Source organism: Notamacropus eugenii, chromosome 5 (assembly GCF_028372415.1).
Source record: "Notamacropus eugenii isolate mMacEug1 chromosome 5, mMacEug1.pri_v2, whole genome shotgun sequence".
Classification (NCBI taxonomy): Eukaryota; Metazoa; Chordata; class Mammalia; order Diprotodontia; family Macropodidae; genus Notamacropus; species Notamacropus eugenii.
The window spans coordinates 31412446-31436569 of NC_092876.1; the positions used below are offsets into that span (position 1 = coordinate 31412446).

Below are 24124 nucleotides of genomic sequence, written 5' to 3' on the forward strand. Positions count from 1 at the left end.
ACAAGTAATTGAGGGGAAACAATATTAAATATAAAAGACAGTAAATTCTAGCGTTCACTGTGTACATACATAGAAGCCAAGATTGATTTGGGAAGAGGATTGTAATTTGCCACTTGGTCCCCACGTGCCCTCAGAGCACTGATGTCCTGTCCTTTCCTCGGCTCAGACAGATGAGCCCAGGGTCTCCCCAGGGCAGGTGAGGGACAGTGTTACCGTGTTTCTGACGTGCAAGAGCCCAGAACTGAGCAGCCAAGATAAGGAGACATAGATGGGAATGGAGGCCAAGTAGCTGCTGAGATAGGTTTCGGGGCATCATACCCCAGTCACCCCTGTAATCCCGGCTCTTCTTCTCCCCTGCAGAGCCTCTGTGGCACGTGCCATCCCAGTCTCGCCTCTCGGCCATGGGTGCAAACAGCGGAAGCAGACACATCAGCAGACAAGACGTGGCAGGCAAAGATTCCCCCAACAGGCATTCCAGAGTGAGTCAGAATGGCCCCTCCCTCCCTGCCTTCCTGCTGGCAGCAGGTGGGGTCACCAGCACACCACCTGGAGGGACGGCCACACACCTGGCTAGGGTGCCAAAGCCCTCTTTACTTGGGGGGACACTGTTGTTTTGTGTGTGGTGTGTATGCGTGTGTACAGCAATGTGTGTGCTGACCCCCTCCCACCCCCCCACCACTCATCCCATATTGGGAGTTCTGCTGTCAGAGAGTCTCTATTGAGTGACCTTTGGCGCAAGTCCCTTTGCCTCTCTCAGCTTCAGTTTCCTCATCTGTAAAATGAGGGGGTTGGGCTGGATGACCTCTGGGGTTCCCTTTTCACTCCAGCTCTAAGACTCTTCCAGGTATCCAGGGGCAGTTCTTCTTTTGGGGAGCTGGGATAAGGTGCGCAACTGGATTTTGGGGGTGTTTGCTGTGGTCCTCTGGCCACTTTCAGTTTCTGAGATACAGACCCACATCCCAGAGCCCTGTACCTTAAGAGGTGGGCTGGGAAGTGGTACTAGGAGTTCCATGAGCCTTGGGATCTTCTCTCCCAAACAAGGGGCCTAGCAGCCATGAAGGCTGGAGGCACTGTCTAGTGGGCGGGGTTTGGGGAAGGGGTCCCTGGAGCTCTCGGGGTGGGCTGGCTGTGTGACCCTGGGCGAGGCTCAGAGACATTGTGAGGAGCCCCTGAGACTACCGCGGGTCAATGGTGTGGGGCTCCCAGCTTCCTTGGGGCCAGGAGGGCACCTTCCTCAGCTGCTAGACTGAGGGTGCTCAGAGGCTCCTCATCAGTCTGAGCCCTGTTCTGGCTAGGCTGCTGGGGGATAGGTCACTGGAAGGAGGGCCCACAGGAGGAGCAGTTAGGGGTGAAAGGACTCGGGCCCCGCCCTGTTAGCCAGAGCTGCTTGTGTCCCCAGCCACCACAGTGAATTGTCATGTCTAGAACTGTCTAGAGCCAGCAACATGGCTGTGACAGGCAGAAGGAGGGGCCACCTACCTCAGGGGAAGCTGGAGCCTTCTTCAGGTGGCCCTCAGGATCCACGGGCATCATTGGTTAAGATAGAAACAGGACCTCAGAAGGGGTTTGTAATTACAGTGCCCAAGTGGTCTAAGTTTTAGAAGTGAGTCTTGGGGTGTAGTGGAAGAAATACTGAGGGGGCAGGAGAGTCTCACAGGGAAAAAATTAAGTTAAAATTTTTAAAAAAACAACCAACCTTTTGAATAAAGAAGCATTGTCTAGGAATCAGACCTGGGTTCTAGTCCCAACTCTCCACCCTTCCTCTACCTCAGTGTCCTCCTCTATAGAAAGGGGTCAGTGCTCCCAGTACTGCCCATTTGGCAAGGTAAGGGCCCTGGGGAGGGCAGAGGGGATACTAGCATGTATTGTAAACCTCTTGTGGCAGTCAAGGAGGATGGGCAGCTGCTGGGGAAGCCGGGAAATTTGAGGCATCTCTAGCTTTCTACAGTCTTGGCTTGAAAAAACCTGCCTCTTATGGGTTGGGTTTCCCCTCCTCTTCCTCTTCCAGGGAAAGCAGTAAGTAGACCCCATAACAGGGTGGCAGCCCCCCTTGTCATCAGCAGTGTCATGTTTGGGCTTCATCCCAAGATGCAGGCAGGCCCAGGTTCATCATTCCCATTTTACTGATGAGGACAGCAAAGATGAAACATGCTGCTGCAGACCTTGCCCAGTTAGGGTAGTGAGTGGCCAGTCTCCAGCCAAGATGACTCTCCCCTTGGGTCCAGGAAAAGTCCCAGATCTCTGAGGGCAGGGGATGAACAGAAGGGAGCAGAGGGGAATGCTCCCCACTTTGCCCAGAGGTAGGTCACAGAGCGAGGGCCAGGACCACGGGACCATCTGAACCCAGGCTGACATTTGTCTGGGGAGAAGGGGCAGCTTTGGATGGTGTGAGGCTCCAGGTCAGGAGAACAGTCTGAGTCATGGGCCCCAGGGAGCAAGCCCATCTTCCCAGGGATGCCTCTCCTGGGGCTTTGGAGTCTCCACACCTACTGGGTGCTAAACATGGGTAATGCAAAGAAAGGCGAAAAACCTGCCCCATCCTTGAAGAGCTCCCTGTCCAATGGGACAAATACCCACTGCACACAACTGGGTACCTACAAGATGGACTCGGGTTACCCAGGAGACAAGCAGCTGTGGAGGGAGGATCCACAAGGTCTCCTGTACCAGGTGGGATTTGAGCTGAAGCATGAAGGAATCTGGGAGGTGGTGATGAGCAGGGAGAGCATCCAGGCATGAACACAGCCAGTGACAAGGTGTGGAGGCTGGAGATGGAGGTTCTCATCTGCAAGATGACAGGTGTCACTGGAACAAAAGGCATGTGGAGGGGCAGGAGGTGTGACAAGATGGAGAGAAAGGCAGGGCATATTGGGAACGGCAATTCTGAAGGCAATAAGGGGAGGGAGTGACTTCCATTTGTGCCTTAGGAAGATCCATTTGCAGCCGAGTGGAAAATGGGCTGGGCTGGGGAGAGATTCGGCAGGGACAGCTGAGTGACACAAGGCAGTGCCAGTGGGAGGGGGGCAGTGTCTGAGCAGAGGAGGGGGCACACTGGGGAGACGCTCCCAAGGGGGCATATATGGGGGCAGAGGGGACATTGTGGGCCTGGGGAGAGGGATGCCCTCCCCACTAAGGGGAAGAGAAACCTGTTTGAGGCACATCGAGTTTAAGGTATCTCCTGGCTGTCCAGTCTGAGATGTCTGAAAGACCCTGGGAGATTCGAGACTGGAAGTTGTGGTTCAGCCATTTCTCAGTCTTGCCCAACTTTCCCTGACCCTGTTTGGGGTTTTCTTGGCAGAGACGTTGGAGGGGTTTGCCATTTCCTTCTCCAATTCATTTGACAGATGAGGAAACTGAGACAAGCAAGGTGAAGTGACTTGCCCAAGGTCACCCAGCTAGTAAGTGTCTGAGGCTTGGGAAGAGGAGTCCCTAGGCCTGGCACTCTGTGCACGCTGGTGCCACCCAGGTGGCCCCTTGGCAGGAGGTTAGGGTGAGGTAATTAGATTTGAGAACCCTCATCTTAGAAATGAAGATTGAATTGATGGGAGCCTGTGAGATCATTCAGTGAAGTGGACCAGAGGGAAAAGAGGGCCCAGGACAGAACACTGAGGGTCCCTGAGGTCAGAGGGCATAATCTGGAGGAAGAGACAGAGAAAGAGTGGTCAGAGGGGCACGAGGGGGGAGGGAGAGAACTGAAAACCGAGAAATGAGAGGGGGACCCTCAGGGTCTGAGGTTGCTGAGAGGTCAGGGAGGATGGGGACTGAGAAAGGGCCTTTGACCATGACTTCTAAGAAGTGATGGGTTAGTTTGGAAAGAGTGGTTTTGGTGAGATGACACCGGTCCAGCCAAGTGTGAGAGGGAAGGGAGACACAGGTAGTAGCTGGCAGCTAGCTTTCCCCAGGGAGGAAAGCCAGCGGAGGATGGGCAGCTGCTGGGGGAGCATCTGCCAGGGATTGCACAGGAGTATTTGCTTCATTTTACAGTTGAGGAAACTGAGATCATCCAGTACAGATGAAGTGACTCACACTTTGCCTTTGCAGTATCCTAAGAAGCCCAAGCTGCATCCTCATTCTATGCAGATCAGACACTGGGAATGTTGTTCCCTGATGGCTGCACAGGGTGTGCAGGGCAGGGGGTAGTGGGCATTCCTGGGGGGTCCCATCTGTGCCATGCTGGGCCCTGGACCGGCAGCAGCAGCTAGCACATGGGTCATCTTCCACATATCCCTTACAACAAATAAATCTGTGAGGCCATCTCCTGTGCAGATGAGGAAACTGAGTCTGCAAGAAGATGTGAGGCACAGGGTGTCGGGGTCAGGTAAGACAAGCAGGACTCTTACAGAAGAGGAATCCACCTGTTAGAGAAGTGAAGTCCCCTGGGACTGCTTGAACCCCTCCCACTGTTTTGTGTTTATTCTGTGCAGAGTGTGTGCATGTGGTCTGTGCTGGGAGAATGGGAGGGTCCTGAGTGTTCCCTGCCTGTGATGGGCACACAGCAGCTGTACTCAGACAGCCTCTGTTGTGTTCCCAGGGCGAGCCTCAATACTCAAGTCATTCCAGCAGCAACACGCTGTCCAGCAACGCTTCCAGTAGCCACAGTGACGAGCGCTGGTTCGACAGCCTGGATGCCCTGGAGGCTGAGCAGGACCCCCTCTCCAAGGGTGGCTCCAGCGACAGTGGCATCGAGACCACCATCTGCACCGCCAGCCCTGGCGGCCTGCCGCGGCCGCCCAAACTGCAGAAGCCCGCTTACGGGGGCCATGGAGACAAAAGCCTCTACCATTCAGACAAGCGTCGAGAGAACTTGTCTGCCAGCGGCCAAGGCAAAGGCTACCGGCCCAAACTGTACTCAGCCAGCTCCGGCACCCCCTCAGGATCCGTGGGCCCCGGGAACAGCCATGACCTGCTCAAGCAGCCCAGGTAGTGGTCAGGTGGGGCCAGTGGAAGGGGGTGGGGTGGGAATATCTGGAATCTGGGCAGCTGAGCTTAAATTTGGTCTTGGTCTTATGGGTTTGGATTCACTGACCTGGAAGGAACTTGAGACCAGGTTGTGAGATTACCATCTTTCCTCCTTCTGGGCAGGACCACCTGCACCCATCCTCCCCAGAAAAGGCCTCCTCTGCTCCAGGCCAGGCAGCACCTGTCGGACTCATGGCCCTGCCCTTGTCCTCCTCATGTGGGCGTGGGAGCCAGGGGAGGGACAGAAGAAAGGGGTTGGGAGAAGACCCGGGGCCACTAGCCAAAACTGTCTCTCTTGTGGGCATCCTAGGACCCCTCTCCTGGAGTTCTCCCCAGTGTCGAATATGGCCCTGTGGGAAGAAATAGCCCCCTGACTGCCCTCACCACACACTCCCCTTCCCTGGCACCCAGACTTCCCCAAGCCGCTGTGCCTAGGTGATCTGGAAACCAGGTAGCTGAGCCAGAGATGTGGCATATGCGCCACCTAGCGGTGGAAACCTTCTAGTGCCCTCCAAGTCTAGACCTGCCAGGTTGTGGTTTGGTCTGGGGCTGCTGCAGCCTCAGAACCAGGTCATGGGCCCAGGGGCCCCATCCAGGGCTGCCCATTTAACTGGGCTTTCTGGAGTACTTGCTGTGTGACCCTGGGCTGAACTGTCCTGGACTGGAGGAGGGGGAGAAGGGAAAAAGGAAATGGCCTCCTCTTCCCCCATTCCCCAAGGCCTGCCTACTCCCCATCCCTGCACAGGCAAGCTGCTCTGACCTTGGTCAGCCGGGCCTGCCCTCTGTAATCTGGCCTTTGAGTAGATAGCCCCAGGAGGGCCCTTCACATTTGGCTAGGCAGACAGGATACCCTGCTGGGGGACATCGTGAAGGGCTGAGCTTGAAAAAATCCAGCCTGGCCCTGATCAGAGCCCACTGCCAGGGGCCAGGGAGGCAAGTGCAAGGCCAGAAAAGTCTGCAGAGCGCAGGAAGGCAAGGAGTACGGACAGTCATAGGAGATAGCTCTTGTGCAGCATTACCAGAGCACGGGAGGGTGTACAGAGCCCATCTGACCTGCACAGCATGTTGGGTAGCAGGTGCTGTTGTCATCCCCATTTTACTGATGAGGAAACTGAGGCAGACAGAGTGGAAATGACTTGCCCAGGGTCACACTTGTAGTGATGGAGGCTAGCTTTGAACTTGGCTCTTTCAGACTCCAGGCCCAGCACTCTGTGCAGTGTGCCATCACTTGTGGCCGCCTCCAAGCTCTGGTGTCCTTTCCTAGCAGATCAGTCGTCCTCATGTTGTTGGACTCTTACTGAAGCCCCCTGACTGCTGGCACTTCCCCTCCCACCACTGATCCACCTTCCTTCCCCACAGATGCCAGAATGCCTCCTGGGGCTTGGGTCTGAGCTAGGCTCCCTCTTGCCTCTAGGCCACCCAGTGTATGGGACCCACCACAGCCTGCTTACAGCCTGCTTTTCCAGCTTTGTTTCATACAGCTCCTGTCACCTCCTCCCCAGCTCTCTTCAGCCTCTAGGTGTTTGCCTAAGCCATGCTCCCAGGTTCTGCTCAGCTGCTACTTCCACCCCACAGCCTGCCCCACCTCCCTCTGAAGCTGAAGGGTCTCTCTCCAGTCAGTGGCTTCTCTCACACACTTGGCCCCATCACTTGCCTCCTAGCCTCCTTGCACTAGGTCCCCACTTTGGTGCCATGAGGAAGGTTGGCATTTATCTCAGTAGACAAGGCCACTGGGACCTGCCATGAGCCCAGCCACATTGTGGCCCAGCTGATGAGCTGGCCATGTTGTCGGCCACCCTTCCCCATCTCGCAGAGGCACCTGAATGAACGCTCTCTGATGCCTGAGACAGTTTTAATGCCAGTGCTGCTGAGGCTGCCCATCCTTTGGGCTCCTCTCCTGCCAACCCTGCCCTGCTGGTGAGGCTGGACCAATGCACTCTCAGAAGAATAAAGGTTCCAGGTGTCCTCCCAGAGTTCAGCGAGAAGGCCGTCGATTGGAGACAATAGGCCTGTGTTGCACCTTACAAAGAAAGACTCATATTGAGGAGAAGCATGAGAGATAGAATAGAAAATCACCTGGCTAGAGGGAGGGACCACCAGGGGATGGCCTGGCAGTGGCACTGGCATCAGAGGTGAAGACTCACCACAGTGGACATCCCAGTATACTCCACTCAGTGTAACAGCCTGTCTTCCTGGAAGCGGACCTCTCCCAGACAGCGTCCTGTGGTCCTGATCATGTTTGTAGAAGTCCAAAATCCTGTAGTGGTGGGTTGTTCCCATTGGTGACCTCTTGGCCCCAACAGAGCTCCTCTGCTCTGAAGTCATCTGAACCCTCAGCTCCTGTGCTAGGCATCTGGCCCCCTGGACACTGATGGGGGCTGTCAGTGAGAACGAATGAGCCATGCTGCCACTTGGGAGGCCTTGGGGATCTATGGGGTCAAATCCGAGACGCCAGTGGACTTCTTAGCAGCAGGAACCATTTTTCAACTTTTGACTTGAAAACCAAACCATGTGTTTGTTGCAGATGATGAAGGGGCTGGGCACTTTCCTGCTGGACAGCGCCCTCCTTCCACTCTCAGAGGACTTGGGCTTGTTTGGAGCTCAGAGCTAATATCCAGCTGCTGGCCTCTGCTGTCTCTGTGAGGCTTTGCTACCATCCGTATTACCAACACCCAAGGCCTGGCAAATTGAGTAGTAGGGGGCATGGCATCGAGGGGTGGGATGAAAGAAATAGGACTTCCCATCCCCCACCCTGACCTGCACATGAGAAGGAGCCTGGGACCAGAATGTGAGCCCCCCTGCCTAAAAGGTAGCTCAGATGATATCAGGGAACAATGGTTTGGCATCAGAGGACCCGGGCTCTGGCCCCTCTCTGACCCCTGTGTTTCCTGTCTTGAGTCTTCTCTTGAATTTTTTCTTAACACCAGCAGGCTGGGCCAGAGCATTAATAGGGTGCTCACATGGGTTGTCTCATGTGATCTTCATCACAGCTTGAGGAGGGAGGTACTGTGATTTTAGAGATACAGAAACAGAGGTGAGGTGAAGTCATGTGCCCAGGGTCACACAGCTAGAGTGTGTGGGGGGAAGCAGGTAGTCCCTGAAGTTTCTGCCAGTCCTCCTGTGCTGAGCAAATGGCAGCAGGTGCAGCAGAGGGAGAGACAATCCCTGAGAATTCCTAGGATCAGATCTGAAGGCAATCCAGACACCCATGGGCAGAGAGGAGGGGGCAGGGCATGGGCTCATTTTTCCTGGGAATGCCACTTGCTGAGGCTGATTTCAAGTTTGTTTTGTTTGTTTTTTAGTAACGTGAGCTCCAGAACCGCCTACCCTGCTCAGGTTTACAAAACGCCAGCGACGGAGAATGCCAGGGCCCCTCCGCTGGCTCAGCCCATCCCCCTCCAGCTGTCCGCCTCAGTCCCCAAGTCCTTCTTCTCCAAGCAACCCATACGGAACAAGTACCCCAGTGGATGGAAGAGACCAGAAGAGCCCACCCCTCGGCCCTTGGCCTTTTCTGACCCCAAGAAGTAAGCCTCTAACCTTTGCTTTTCTTGGATGACCTCTAACAAAGTGCCTTTTCCCCTGGTTTGTAGATGGCATCATGATCAGACCTGCTGTGGTTGGGAGCTGGGCAGAGGCTGAGTGAGGCTAGAGTTTGGCCCTCGTGGGACATTGGAAGGCTCTGAGAAGGCAAAGAGGGAGGATAGGCAGGCAGCAGGTGGGGGTGGGGAGGGAGGCTGAGACAGTGCTTTTGGCAGAACTGACCTCAGTGAAGATTCCAATTGTCCTGGCATTCGTTTATAGTTTCCAAAAGCACTTTCATGTATGCTCATGCAGTTCCTCAGCAGCCAGGTGGGGTGGGCAGCACATGGCAGGGCAGGCAAGGGTTGCTGTCTTCAGTCTACAGACTGTAAAACTCAGACCTAGAGAGAAGCTGCTTCTTCCAAGGCTGCACAGCCAGGGAGAAGCAGAGCATGATTCCAGTGGAATCCTGCCATTTCTGCATCCTTCCATTGCTCTCCTGCTCTAGGTGCCCAGTTGCCTCGTTAGCCTCTTGGCATTAACATCCCAAACCAGCCTGGGTGTGGAATTGTTCGAACCCAGGGCTCTGGGACCCAGTGGGAATCAGGCAGGACCTTGAGCCTCAGCACCCATAGACACACAATAGAGAGAAAAGGGGGCTGGGAGTTTGCTGAGAGAATCTTGGCCTCAGTTGAGGCTCCATTATCAGTGGGCCATGAGTTACATTCACCAGTTGGGCCAAGAGCTTGGGGCAGAAGTTACTGAGTCATCCAGGTGATGGTCAGCTCACATTTCACCCAAGGGCCAAATGGAGTGATCCATTGCCCAGTGACAATCCCAATTTAGCGTGGGCATTCTTGTGTAATCTCACAGAGCCGGACTGTACGTCACCTCTTCCACAGAAGTGGTAAAGGGCCCAGGCAGGTAAAAGGACCTCAACTAAGCTGAGTCATGCTGAGGGTACTTAGGGATGAAAACAGAAGGATGACAAACGGAAGAAAAATGAAAGAGATCTGCAGGTTTTACAGCAAACCATTAAGGAGTAGAGCCACCATCCTTGAACTGCTGCCCAAGTCTAGAGTGGGATTTCTTGAGGAGGATGGTGCGGAAATGAGCAGAAATGGGTCTAGAAAGAACAGAGGTGGGGAAAGTGGCTAGGTTAGAGCAAGCGTACATCAGCAAGGCAGCTGTGGGGACATTGGGGAAGCAATTCCCGAGAATGGCCAACAGGAAAAAACATTCAGCCTTGTGAATACCAGGAAAAGACACCAGGACTGCATCAGCAACCACTGGGCAACAGCCTGCCTTCCCTTCTCTCTGAGATGTCTGCGCGCGGTCCACGTCACCGGCATGAGGTTTTTAGTAGGAAACAGCGAGGCCTGTGCAAGGTATATTCCGGAGCAAATCTCATCTTTGCCATCACGTAACTGACCGAAAGATGTAGAGAATCCCAGCATTCCACAGCTTCTGCTGTATACCGATCATCAAGAAAATCTGTTTGTTCGAGCAGAAGCCACCTTTAAAGTCTCCCTTCCAACGAGGAGTCTCTCATCCAGAGGTCACAGTTATTCACATTGTCTTGAAAGAGCTGTAACTCCAAACTGAAATAACCTTCCTCGCTGCTCTGACCATAAATGTTAAGGAAGGCATAGAGCAAGGACATGTTGTAATTGTTCATTTTTCAGTCATGTGCCACTTTTTGTGACCCTGTTTAGGGTTTTCTTGGCAGAGATACTGGAGTAGTTTACCATTTCCTTCTCCAGCTCATTTCACAGATGAGGAAACTGAAGCAGACAGGGTTAAATGACTTGCCCAGGGTCACCCAGCTAGGAAAATGTCTGAGGCCGGATTTGAACTCTGCTCTTCCTGACTCTGAGTCTGGTGCTTCATCCCCTGTGCCATGTAACTGGCATTTTGCCATCCTCAGGAATCAAGGAGACCTGCTGTCAAAAAGGTGTTTGCTGTTAAAGATGGAAAGAATCTAACAGAGTCCAAGTTCAAGAGATTCCCAACATTTGAATGCTTTGGTCTGTGCGTGATGTTGGGCTTCTTTGGAATTCATTCAGAGCATCCCGAAGGAGATACTTAAAAAGGAATTTAGCCCAACCATCAACACTGGCAGCCTCTGGGTCCTCTCATCATGGTACCCATCTTTGGTGGACAGAACAAAGAGAAATGAGTTAGGCCCACAAAGAGAAGGCTGGATTGTCTCTAGTCGTTCACAGATCTCCCTTAATGACCCTGAGCCTTTCCTAGAAACAGAGGTCCATCCCTTTTCCCCCAATCCTTTGATTGCATTAGTATTACCCAGGGGCATGGGCAATGGAGGGTCCTTCAGTGTGCGGCACAGTACCAAAAAAGTCTGTGCATCAAACCCAGAGTCAAGGGGAGTTATTGTGAGAAACCCATGGTCAAGAGAGATGGGATGAGAGGAATGACCATTGTGCCCCACCACTAGCCTCATGATGTCAAGAAAAGTGGCCCCTGAGTGCAGGGACAGAACACAGGGGCAAAGGTCCCACAGGCCAGCCTGCCTGGGTGCGTGACAGCTGGCACTTCTAGAAGGAGCAGCCAGCTCAAGGAGATCACACATGTCCTTTGGGGTGTTCGTATGTCCATGATGAGGCAAAGGTACAGGGCAGGGGGGTATATTCAGTCAACATCCACCTGGGGCCAAGCAAAGCAGATTGAGTCCCCTGGGAGCTCTTCAGATAACAGACGATTTTGTGCCCCCAACCCCGGTCTTCTCTTCTCACTAAAGAGCCCTGGTTCCTTGCAGTGAGTCTCCTGGGTAGGGGCTGCGGTCATCTCCCCCTCCTGGATCCTCCCCTGTCTGCAGTCTTTCTCACCCCATTCTTAGGATATGCTGCTCATCACTGCCCACAGTCCTGGTACCCTCTACCTCTGTTAGCACAGCCTGGGCTTCTGCAGAAGTCAGCTACCCCTTCCCTTAGTGCAAACCGTGGCATTTATGTCCCACAAGTTTCACTCCCAAGTATATGGGGAGAATGGGGCTGAGCTTTGTGGGTACAAGGCTGCTGAGGCCCAGGAGGCCTAACCTAGGTGTCTGTGGCCCAGCCGAGAAACCAGCACTGGAGCAGGTTGGGGCCCCAGGTTGGCCGTCTGCAGCTGCTTGGATGGATCAGCAGACCATAGTCCCCCTCTGTGCCCCAGAGCTCTGCCCCCTGGTCTCCTCCCTCCTGCCCTCCCCAACACAGCCCAGAAGGGAGTCCCTGAATCCGGCAGCCATCCCAGCCTTAGGCTAGGTATTGATGGAACCAAAAGGCAGGCAGGCCCAGGGCTGGGCATCATGGCCCTGGCCAAGCAGACAGACAGATGCTCTGTGTGCAGGAGCCCAGGAATGGACAGTGGTCAGCATTACTGTGACTCCGCTTGTGTACTGGGCACTTGGTGTTGATGATCTCAGTAGGTGCTGCTCTTTTCTGAGGAAATTGGAGCAGGTAGAGGTTGAATGACGAGGCCAGGGTCACCCAGCTGGATTTGCACTCACCCCCTCGGGTTCCCTGGGCCGCTCAGCCTTCTCCCACATGAGAGTGAAGTCAGAAGTCGTTCACCCCCTGGCAGTGGGCAGTGTCTGTCATTCCGTGTTGGACATTATGAGATTGGGCATTTTCTGTGATCGTGTGGAGCCGATGCCTAATTAGCTTAATTTGCATGGCCTGAATGGGGACCTCCTGGGGGGTACCAGAGACCCTGAGGGAGCTGCAGGAGTCCAGGCCCAGCTTCAGCAAGCCTCCTTTGGACAGCCCGCCTCCTGGCCCGCCTGGCAGCTCTTCTAATCCTCTTGGATTCTGTAGGCCTCTCTGTGGAAGAAAGCAGGGCCTGGAATGCCCTGCTGCTTCCCCTCAGGACAGAGGATTCTGGAAAACACTGAGGAGATGTGGGGTGGTGAGGGGGGAGTCTCCTACCAGGATCTGCTCAGAGGAAGCATCACCATTCTCTTCTCCCATCCTCAGGCGTAGGCAGACCCTAGGCCTGCGCTTTTCATCTGGTGGGGGTATTCTTGGGGATGAGAAAGAACCAGCCACCTTATCTTTCCCTTGTTAAGGTCCTCAGGCAAGCTCTCCCAGCCCCTCTGCACTGGAGATGCTTCGTTTCCTCCACCTGGTTTCTAGGTCACTTGTGTGCCACGTCAAAGGCTTTGTCGCTGAGCACATAAATGGTGAAGCCCGCGGTCTGTCCATTCTCAGATCCTTTTCTGCTGCTGGTTGTCATGCTGAAAGCCTGGAAAAGAAAGCAGAGATTGTTTCATGTTGCCTTGGGTCGGAGCCGGGGAGAGGGGGGACCTTGTGACCTGGGTCCTAGGCTCAGAAAGCTTCACTTTTGATCGGAAAATGCTCGTCCCCTCTCCTGGAGAATCTGACACAATCCAAAGTGTCTGAGGCCAGTTTTGTCATTGCAGAAAGCTAAATCAGTCCTTATTAGCTCAGCTTGCCCTTCCCTGTGAGGGAGGCCAGTCAGATTGAAGCTTCGCATACAGGCTGTGTGAGTACTGTCCGCCGCCACCCCCTTCTCTGTGGGTGGACCCATCCCCTTGGGCTAGCATTCTACAGAAGGACACCATGTATTCCATGAATGGTCTCAGAGTGGACTTCTTCTACCTGTCCTCTCCTGTCAAGGGGAGGTCGCATGAGCCCTTGCCGTGGGTGGGCTTCAGCATCCAGCCCTCAGATTCACTGCTTAGTGTCACCTCACAGGCCAGGTTTGTTTGGTCACAGCCATGGGATACAACCACAGCCAGAGGGCCATGTCTCCTGCATGTCTCCTCTTTGCAGGGAGAACATGATCAGTGAACATCCCTTTTGGGGGAGCAGTGGGTCATGCCAGGCCATGGCTACCTCCTTCCCCGCATTTCTCCCCAAGAACCCCTGCTCAGTGGCTACTGTCTCAGTCCCTCCTTTGGTCCTACTCAGTCCAGGTCCTCTTCACAGTGTGACCAGTACCCACCCTCTCCCATTGCTTCAGATGCCCTCCCCCTGACTCTGCCGCAGATTCTTCAGAGACCTGGGGCCCCCCCGAGCCTGCTCCCACGCTCCCTCTGCCTACCTGCCCCCGCTCACCGTGCCTTCTCCCCTCCCCCACCCACCTTGAATGCTTCCTGTCATTAATCCCTCCCGTTCCCATAAAAGCAGGCCATGGAATGGGTCTCTTTTCTCTGCCATGTCTCTGGATGCTAACATTTATATGATGTTTTCTGGTTGGCAAAGCAGTTTGCAAATATTATCTGCTTTCTATATTCATAACAACCGTGGAAGGAAGGTACTAGTATTATCCCTATGTTACAGATGGGGAAACTGAGGCTGACTGAGATTAAGTGAAACTTGCTCAGAGTCACACAGCTAATTAGTGTCTGAAGGCACACATCTAACTTGGATCTTCCTGACTCCATCCACTGAGCACCCAACTGCCAGTACCCAGCTCCCAGAGAGATAAGGGCTGTGGGGCTTCCCATCTGACTAGAGAGAGAGAAGGAGAGGCCAGGTACCCTCTGACCCTGTCACCATATTATTTCAGGCAAATCGATATGAACACAAAGAATGTCTTTGGGCAGCCCAGGCTAAGGGCATCCCTGCGTGATCTCCGCTCACCTCGGAAGAATTACAAGTCAACCATCGAGGATGACCTCAAGAAGCTCATCATCATGGACCCCTTGACCCCAGAGCAGGAGCGGGATTCTTTGGTGAGTGCACAGGCCCCTCCTGTGGGGGTCACCTCTGTAGGCCAAGCATGAGCCTTGGGAGTACCCTCAGTCTGGAACTGCCAGTCACAGCCTCCTGCCAAGGAAGGAAGTAGCCCAGTCGGCCACACGTGCTCCACCTCAACTCCTTCCTCATGAGGCAGCCTGCATCTTGTGTTTATTGTTGCTCGGTTTAACTAAGAAGTATGGGAATTGCAGGGCGGCTTGGGATCAGGTGGTCTGAATGTCTGTGGTGGGAGAGGAACATTGAAGTGAAGGGTGATTGCTGCTTCTCAGCTGAAGGCCAGAGGCTGTGTACCTCCTGACAATATTAACCATAGACATTCAGTCAGAGGGACTGTTCCCTGAACAGGAAGCAGAGAGGGCATGACATGTAATCTGCCAGATGGTGGCTGGGCCAGGAGGGTCCTGCTAGGTGCCAAGGGGAGGGACCTGAGGCATTTACCCAAAGGTGTCAGACCCTGTCCAGCCCTTGGGGACCTGATAGTCTAGTTAAAAAGACACATTTTGTGTCCACCCAAAAAAATAATCACTGTCTTAGAGTTGGAAGAAATCTTGCACATGCATCTTCCCTTCTCACTCCTGAGATGGAAGGCCATCCTCACCTTTACAGAGCCAGTGGCTGGCCCCCCATTTCTGTGGTGCCTCTAAGCTTAACTCTTCCCAACAGCTGTGGAGGCATCGTTAGCCCCATTCAATAGATGAGGAGAGTGAGGCTTGAAGAGTTAATGTGACTTACCTAGGTTTATAAGTGCCAGAGCCCAGATTTGAACCCAAGGCCTGTGAGCTTGTAAAGAAGGAGGCAGGGGAAGGGGGCCATGTGGAGGAGCCAGAAATGGAACCAAGTTTTGAAGAAGGGATTTGGTGAAGGAGAAAGTGAGGGGCCAAGTCTGGCTGTCAGCAGTGGGGCACAATGAGAGTCAGGCAGAGGAGAGGTGGGGGGAGCACATTGGACACCTGCCTGAGATGTTTGAATATAAAGCTGAGAAGAAAGCCAGACTTGGGTGTTTTGTGCTGTCCCACAAAGCCCCAGCGTGTCTGCTGCCCACCATAGACTAAAATCAGTGCTTGAGAAGGGTTGGTGCCTTGCAGGAGACCCAGGGAGAGGTTGACACAGAACTTTAGGCAGGAGGGAAGGAGACCTGGACTCAGACCTGGACAGAGGGAGAGAAGGAAGTCTACCAGGTGCCTACTGTGGCATTCTGCGAAGTGCTTTACAGGGATCTCATTTGGTCCTCACAACAACTTCTCAAGGTACATCCTCACTTTACAGTTGAGAAAACTGAGACAAGCAGAAGTAAAGTACCTTACCCAGGGTCACTCAGCTAGGAAGTGTGTGAGGTTGGATCTGAACTCGGGTATTCCTGACCCCAGGCCTGGCACTCTGTCCGCTGGCAGGAGGGTTGTGGGTGATGGAAGGGCTGAAGTCCTTCCCAATGAAGCCTGTAGCCATGCCCAGGGACTTTGACTTTGTGCTGTCCTCGGCTCTTTCAGTCCCCTCAGAAGGCGCTGCAGAGGACCCTGTCTGACGAGAGCCTGTGCAGTGGCCGGCGGGAGGCCTCGTACTCAAACCCCCCCTGCTTCGAGCCGGGCCTGCCCAGCGACGTCCTCTTCACAAGCACCTACCCCTCAAGCACCCTGCCCTCCCGCCGACAGCACCAGCACTCGCACCCGCTCCCGGCCAGTGGTAATGGCTTCCCCGAGAAGAAATGTGAGCACGTTTTGAGTGTTGGCCCTGGGCCAGGAGTGGGTGTAGGGGGCAGAGGTGATTCTGGGACTCTTTCTCCTCACTCAGTCAAAGGCTGGTTCAGCCTGCAAAGGCCTGGTCCAGAAGGTGGAGGGCAGAGACTGATGATGATAAGACATTCCAGCTGAGAGAGGAAGCTTGGTCCTCTGGCTTGGCAGACTTGGCTGGGGGCCTGAGGATCGTCAGGCATCCTCTCCCCTCCCTCTTTTTCCAGTCTCTACATCCCCCACATCCCATGTTTGTAAGAAGGAAGGAAATCATGGGAGCCTGGGCAGGGTAAAGGTGGGGGACAGCCCTCGGAGCACACTGCCCCTTGGTTTCTGTAGCCACCATGACCTCTGCCAAAGCTCTGGCGATGGGGCAGGCAGGCCCATTTGGACATGAGCCATTATGCTGACCACAGGAGCTTGTTCTGAATCTTGGGAGAATGAAAACCTCCACTAAGCATCTCAAGCTCCTCAAAGTTTCATTGTTTCCCTTTGCTGTGATCTGATCTAATGTGACCGTAACTTTCCAAGCCAGTAAGAGAAATGATCAAACCTGGGCAAAAGGGAATGTGGAGGAAGGGCTGCCCCAGGGAAGATCAGGAATGCTGGGGAGAGAGATCCCTGAGGGCAGGCATGGGATAGGGCACCCAGGGCATGTTGGGGTGTTGGTGCATCCCTCAGAGAGGTGCCAGATTTCATTTCCCACCAGCAGCAATCTCCTCAGACCTCCTAAAGATGGGTGGACTGAGCCCTGGACTGAGCCTCCAGGCAGGGGAGGGGAAGGAAACCAGGGAAGGATCTAGGAAGGCATTTTGAGGGGCATCCTCAGGGAAGATGGAGGTGAAGAGTATGATTGTGGGAGGGGCTTACAAAACCAGCCTCTCTGGGACTAGAGTGGGCTGGCATCAGTTGTCATGCCCTGGCAAGCAGCCACTGAGGGAGGCCTCTACCCAGCACTGGATGCACGTCTTTGGCAGAGGAAGAGTTAACTCAGAGCTGCCTCTTGCCCGCTGGGCCCCAGAGCTCCTCCCCTTCTGGGCAGCAGCCCGAGTTCTCCCCCTGATGGAGGACACTTCTCTTGCCCACGTGGGCCACTTGGAGGGGAGCCCTGCCTGTTGCTAACTATTGGCTGCTAATGAAGGACCCTCCAGTGCTGATGGCCCTTGTGGGAACACAAGAATGTAAGGCCAAGGGCCGCTGTCTGATCAGTGCAGCAACTTGAGCCGCCACTCTGATCAAGTCCAGGGAGCCGAGGGTCCTGGCAGGGTCAGCGGGAGGAGACAAAAAGGGCCACTCTCCACTCCCACACATGGCCCCTGGTCATTGCCTTCATCCAAACTCCCTCACTCTGCTTTGCCCAGCCACCATCTCTGCCTCAGAGCTTTCCTTGACTGATGTGCGGGACCGGCCAATGAGGCGCCTGGACCCTGGGATGATGCCCCTCCCTGACACTGCTGCTGGCCTTGAGTGGTCCAGTCTTGTCAATGCTGCAAAGGCTTATGAAGGTAAGCTCCATCAGATCCCACCACCTCCCTTTCTTCCTTTCCCCTTCCCTGGATAGTGAACAGTGAGTGTCACATTCTCTGGCCTTACCCAGGAGGGGCCCGCCACGTAGCCATGGCCCTTTGCTTGTCCAGAGCCTGCTGTTCCACATTCTATGGATGCAGCCCTTCCTGTTCCAAGGGGAAGTTCCTAGGTTACCATGAGTCTCTAGGGAGGCCCTTACACATGTTCATTCGGTCCTCTCCCTGTGGGTGCTGGGTGTCCCATGTTAGAGTTCTGTGGGACCTTTTTTGGGTCATCTAAGTCAGTAGTGGTCAAACAAGGAGACTGCCCAGCCCCAAACCATTTTTCTAGGAAAGAAACAAACTTTTGTTAGGTACCTGCTCTGGGACAGGCACTTTGCTAAGCACTTTACAGATAACCTCTCATTTGATACTCACAACAACCCTGGAGGTAGGTGCTGTTTTTATCCCCAAATTTTATAGTTGAGGAAACAGAGGCAGACAAAGGTGATGTGATCTTCCCTGGGTCACAGAGCTAGTAGTAAGTGTCTGAGGCTGGATTTGAACTCAGGTCTTCCTAACTCCAAGTCCAGCACTCTGTCCACTGTGACACATTTATGTTAAGGGTAAAGAAAGGGGTGACATGAGCTTAACTCTAACATGACTCACCAAGCTGGATAATGTCAAGGGTTCCCTGCTTGGTATGAACCAACCTGGGTACATCACCTCCTGACCCCTGAAGAGATGCCTGCCCCCTGTTGCACCAAACAAACTCCAGAACTTTGTGCTGGATGCAAAGGATGATGGGGTGGTTCTGGGGAGGGTGCAGGAGCAAGGCACTAGCAGCTGCTGGGCCATGGCTGTACTAGCATGGGGCCATGGGGAGTGCACTTTCTTTCTCAGGGCTTGATCTCCCAGGTCTCTAGCAGACCTGCGAAAAGCTTAGGGTGCTGACTTGGGGATGCACCTCAGATTGGCAGGAGCAGATAAGCTGTGCCGTATGGCCTTACTTGGTACCCAGCTTCAGAATCCAGAGCTTGTCTTTCAGTGGCCCTGAGGCCTCCACTTCTCTCGTGTCTTTGAAAGCCAACCCCTCTTAACCTAACTAAGCCCAGTCCAGTGAATCAGGTCTATAGTGAGACACTCATGGACCATAAAATCTAATAAAACACTTTATTGATAAGATTTTAAGAATATAGTTCCTTGTTAAATAGGTTACTAGCTCAGATAAAATGTGTCTCTCCATCCCTGCCTCCACACCCCAACCTTCACTATGACGGTCAGCAACTCTGAACCAGAAAGGCATTCCTTTGGGGGAACGTGAATTCCATTAAAATCACAAACACCAGCCCATCTCCAATAGGCTGAGCTTTCTGTGTCTCAGGGGGTTCAGAAGCCAGATTAATTATCATCCCCCAAACAGCCCTTCTTCCTGGTTAAAGGGAAGCCAATCTGCATAGACCAGGTGCCACACTCAGGTCCCAAACCAGCACATCCTCCACAACTTCTCAGGATCTGTCCAGACTAAAGCATCCCTAGCTGAGAGTGACCTGTTCCAGAAGGCTGTGCCATTAGGTGGTATCTTCAGCAGCGAATATTTCTGGATTACCTGTTGTGTTTAGACCCCTAGGGTCAGCTACTCTGAGGGGGAAACAGAGATAAGACCAAAATAATTCCATTCAGTTCAACTATTAAACCCCTGTCATTGTCCCAGGCCACACGTGGAAATGAACATCTGCTCTGAAAAAGTATAGACTCTACAGATAAGTAAATGCTAAGTACGTAAGTACAGCTAGTTGGCTCAGCTGGCTCAGTGGATAGCGCATCGGGCCAGGAGTTGGGAAGACCTGAGTTCAAATCCAGCCTCAGACATTTACTAGCTAGGTGACCCTAGACAAGTTATTTCACCTTGTTTGCCTCGGTTTTCTCATCTGTAAAATGACCTGGAGAAGGAAATGGCCAATTGCTCTAGTATCTACCGAGAAAACCCCAGATGGGGTGATGGAGAGTTGGTCATGGCTGAAACAACTAAACAAGTACATGAGTATTTTCGAGAGGAAGAACACTAACTGGTGGGACGGTGGGATGGTGGGGGGCCCCTGAGATGTGCTTTGAAGGAAACTAAGGATCCAGCAGAGCAAAGGTAAGGAGGGAGTACATTGTTGGCAAAGACATGAAGGTAGGAAATTTAATGCCATGTAAAAGTAGCCATGAGCAGGCCGGTCCCACCGAGTCACTGACTCTTTGGTTCAGTGGCTGTGGAGTCTGTCCTGTCCCTGCAGTCCGTGCGCATCATCTGTCCCCACCTGCCATCGCCCAGCCTTTGCCCACAGATGCCCAGAGAAAAGGCACACGCTTCTTCGCAGGGCAGCCCACCCACCTCTGCCTCACTCTCATCACCAGGAGGGTTTTGTCCTATGTCCAGCCTGAATTCTCTGTGATCCTACTCCCTATTCTTTCCCCAGAGCCAGGCAGCACAGTCTTCTCATCCTTCCAGTCTTTTTAGCATCACCGTGTCATCCCCATCCCCAGCCGTTTCAGGCGCTCCCTTGCTAGCATGAATACGCAGCCTTTCCCCACACTGGCCACTTCCCTCTTCAGCTGCTTTCCAACTTACCAGTGTCTTTTCTGTAATGTGAGGCCCAGCAGTGAGCGCAGGGATGCATATGGGGTCTGACCCCACAGTCAGAGCATGGTTGGACTGCCTCCTCCCTAGTCCTGGCCATTAGATTTCTCTCAGTGTAACCTAAAATCACTTTGGCTGATGGAGCATGTGGTCCACTCTGACCTCAGGATGTTCCTTAGTACACCTGCCCCCTAGCCACACCTCCCCTGTCTTACACTTGAGAAGCTAATTTGTTAAAGCCTTTTACATTTATTCCTGCTCCCAGGTTGACAAGCAGGTGAGAAGTGGGCACAGATAATTATAATGCCAGGGCAGATTAATAAGTGCCACCTAAGTGGTTAGAAACCAGGACATGCAGAGGACGTGAATCTCCATCTCCTCCCTACTTGCCCCTCTCTGTTCCCTTCTGGAAACTGCTCTTTCAGGTCTGACAGAGCACACAGTCTCCAGGGGGAATCTGTCCCAACCTGTCAGACGGAGCTGCTTCTGCAGGAAGCCCTGCCCTGGGCCTCCTCCTTGAGGAGCATCAGAGAGTGGGGCCTGGCAGGAGCCCTCCTCCCTGGAGGAGAGGCAGAGAGAGACAGCAGAGCAGGGCTGCCCAGCCTTGGGACCCTCACCGCCCAGGACAGAGCAGGCAGGCAAGCAGGGCTGCAGCAGGTAGGAGTTGGGTCCCAGCTACATATGGAAGGGCTGCCCAGCCTTGGGACCTCCACCACTTAGGAGGGAGCAGGCAGGGCCGACAGCAGGTAGGAGTCAAGTCTTGGTGACATCTGGCAAGACTGCCCAGCCTTGGGACCCCCACCGCTCAGGACAGGGCAGGCAGGCAGGGCCCGCAGCAGGTAGGAGTTGGATCCTGGCTATATATGGCAGGGCTGCCCAGCCTTGGGACCTCCACCACTCAGGAGGGAGCAGGCAGAGCTCACAGCAAGTAGAAGGCAGATCCCAGCTACATCTAGCAGGGCTGTGGCTGGGCTGGCAGGTGTTTCCCCTGATGGCAGAGCCATCACCAGGCACTTCCTGCCGCCCCTCACTCCCTGCGCTTGTCCACTTTGCCCCTGAGGTCCTAGAGAGAAGATCAGCAAGCCCAGGCCTGTCTGCGCCTCCTTAGCTTTCTCTGAATATAGCTATGCCTGGTCCTGGAGACACTGCCTTCATGCCGAGCAGTAACTTTCTTCCCTGCCCAGTAGGGGCTGGGTCTTGATATGAGGCTGTGGGCAGTGGGGCCTCTCTCCAGCCATGGTCTCGACAGTCTTAATGCACTTGACTGGGACAAGGGAAGCCAGTGGTGGCACAGTTCTCTGCTGCATGCCAGTACCATCGCAGCATTCAGGTGTGCCCCCTCTTCTAAGTCTGGGGTCTCTTTCCTGAGGCCTAGAACGCCATGCCCTCCTTCCCAGTTCCCAGCCCAGGGGGAGGGCTTTGAACCAGCCTCAGCTTCAGCTGCCTCGCTGTCTGGCAAATTCAACTCGTGTTGTAGGGGCTGTGCTGGGCCCTGCACTGCGTTCAGCACCAACACCAGTCCCTGCTTTCCAGAAGCTTGCATTCTGATTGGGGGAGGGGAGCATGGTGGGGCCTTCTTTCTGCTCTGGCTTAGCGCACTTGACTCAGTCTCCTCTCCCTTACAGTGCAGCGAGCCGTCTCTCTCTTCTCTCTCAATGACCCAGCCCTGAGCCCCAACGTTGCACCAGCACACAGCCCAGTCCACTCGAGCCTGGAGAGGACGCCCACTACCCCCCGGACAACCCCCACAATGAGGTGAGACACCACCACCCTCTGGGGCGTGCCACAGGGGCCCTCAGCAATCAGGCAACAAGCATTCATTAGACGTCTGCTGGGTGCCAGGTACCAAGCACTAGGAACAACAAGGACAGCCCATGGCAGCCCCTGTCCCCTGACAGTCTAATGGGGGAGTCACCATGCAGATATACTGACAAGCGACAGCCAGAACAGAAGGCCCTCCCAGTGAGCCCTCGGCAAGAGCCTGAGCTTGGGCCACACATCAAAGGAACCCAAAGGTTCTGAGAGATGTGGGAGGGGGCGAAGAGGGGGCAGCAGCCTAGGAAGAAGCAAGGAGGCGAGAGTGAAAGGCCAAGGATGGAGAGCAGAGAGCGTGTGAAGGAGAGTTGGCTGGAACCAGTCCACAAAGGCCAGCCAGACGTTGGGGAAGGACTGAGGAGTCAGTATTGTATTTTAGAGGCAATAGGGAGTTACCAGTAGTTCTTGAGCAAGGGAGTAACGAGGAAGGCTTTGTTGGTAGCTGGGTAAGGGGAGATTGGAGGGAAGAGTCTGGAAGCAGGGAGACTCTTGCAAGAGATGGTGGCAATCTATGTTTGGGCAATGGCAGTCTGCATGGGGAGAAGGAGATGATGTCAGGAGTGAGGTACAGCCTCATTGGCTCTTTGGAGGGTGGGAGAGAGGGCAGAGTCTAAGGGGGTGGTGCCCTGCATGGAATGGGGGGATGTTGGAAAGATGCTAGCATTAAGAGGATGTATTACATTGGAGAAACCTGCCAGACATCCAGAGGGTGATCATTGCCTGGCTGGCCTTGGTGATGGGAGCCCAGAGCTCACACACTCTCTTAAGATCCTGCTGTAGGGCTCCATGGAGGTTTCTGCAAGATGGCACTGGACAGGGGAGTGCTGTCCTAGGAAGAAACAATGAAGGCTCCTCCCTTGCTGGTCCCTTACCCGCTCAGTGTCTCCTAGCAGTTCTCAGAGACCTCAGGGCATGAGTGGGTGCTGCTTTTGTGGATCAGAGAAGCTTTCTTCCTCCACTGGTCCTAGGACCAGGCAGAAATGAATTAATGCATTTGAGTAAAGTTCATGACAGTTGCCAAAGAGGCCCTTTTTGTGGCTGAGACCTGAAAACTCAGGGAGGGCTTCTCGGAGAAGGTGCCCTTGGCTTCCGGATTTAGGGACTTGAATAGGGATTTAACAAGCAGAGAGAATGTCCCACGCAGTCAGTCAGCAAGTGTTTATTAAGCACCTACTGTGTGCCAGGCGCAGTCTGATGGGGGAGACAGTGTGCGAACAAAGAGACACAAAGCAAGCTTCATTTAGGGGATAATTAACAGAGGGGAGGGGCTGCAGAAGTGGGGAGCCAGTAAAGTCAGTGGTCAGAGCAGAGGAGGGAGAACAGTCCAGGACTGGGGAACAGCAAGAATCGAGAAATGGAGGGAGGCCAGGGGCCCTGGATGGAAGAGTACACCTCTACCAGTATGACAGGTAGGAGGAGCAGGTTAGGAAAGACTCTGAAGGCACTTTGTACTTGATCCTGGAGAGGGACCTGGTGGAGGCAGTTCAGTTGTACCCCTCTCCTCTGTGAGTGGGAAGTAGGGAGCCAGCGCAGGTCTTTGAGCAAAAGACATGATGATGTGTCATTTCTCTGTAAGCAAGTAGGTGTTTTAGCAGTGAGGGTGGGGTTGGGGGTGACCAGGAAAGGAGGCAGGGTTAATAGCGATAATAGCCAGCATATAAATGGCACTTTAAGGTTTGCAAACCTCTTTACAAATATCTCATTTGATCCACACAGTGAGCCTGGATTGTAGGAGATGTTATTCCTGTTCCACAGTTGAGGATACAGAGGCAGACGTGGTGGTTGCCCAGGGTCACACAGCAAATATCTGAGGTCAGATTTGAACTCAGGTCTTCCTGACCCTTAAATCTGGTGTACTATTTACCAGGCCACCTCTCTGCCTTGAAGGATCAACGTGCAGATAGAGGAAAGTAGGCCATGGAGCAGAGAAGGGGAGCTGAGTGAGTTCACACCAGGTGTGAACTGTGGCCTCAGTCTTCTTGGAAAAGCAAAAGGCAGCTCATCAGCTGAAGGGTAGGAAAGATGAAGGGAGGCCTTGGCTCTGGGTGAGCTTGAGAAGAGGAAGTTTGGCTAGTTAAGACAGGGAATGAGATGCAGAATTGGCAGCTTGGAGGATGGTAGAGTAGCAATTAGCTATGCAGTGAGCTCACCCCAAAACTCTTCCGGATAGACCTAGGAAATGCTCTAGGCCAAATAGTGGTTGGAAAATCCAAGAAAAAGTCATGATGAGACATTTTTCTAACCTAGATC

At 53.8% G+C, this 24124-nt stretch overlaps 1 protein-coding gene across 3 annotated transcripts in view; it reads left to right on the top strand.

Annotated features, from left to right (window-relative positions):
- SIPA1L3 (signal induced proliferation associated 1 like 3) overlaps nt 1-24124 on the top strand; it is a 157946-nt gene that overhangs the window by 130229 nt on the left and 3593 nt on the right. For all 3 annotated transcript variants that reach the window (XM_072608270.1, XM_072608268.1, XM_072608269.1), the window contains 7 exons: nt 361-479; nt 4529-4917; nt 8259-8480; nt 14011-14176; nt 15689-15905; nt 17290-17433; nt 21685-21814. In XM_072608270.1, coding sequence (XP_072464371.1) covers nt 361-479; nt 4529-4917; nt 8259-8480; nt 14011-14176; nt 15689-15905; nt 17290-17433; nt 21685-21814 — 1387 coding nt within the window. The remainder of the gene's footprint in view (nt 1-360; nt 480-4528; nt 4918-8258; nt 8481-14010; nt 14177-15688; nt 15906-17289; nt 17434-21684; nt 21815-24124) is intronic.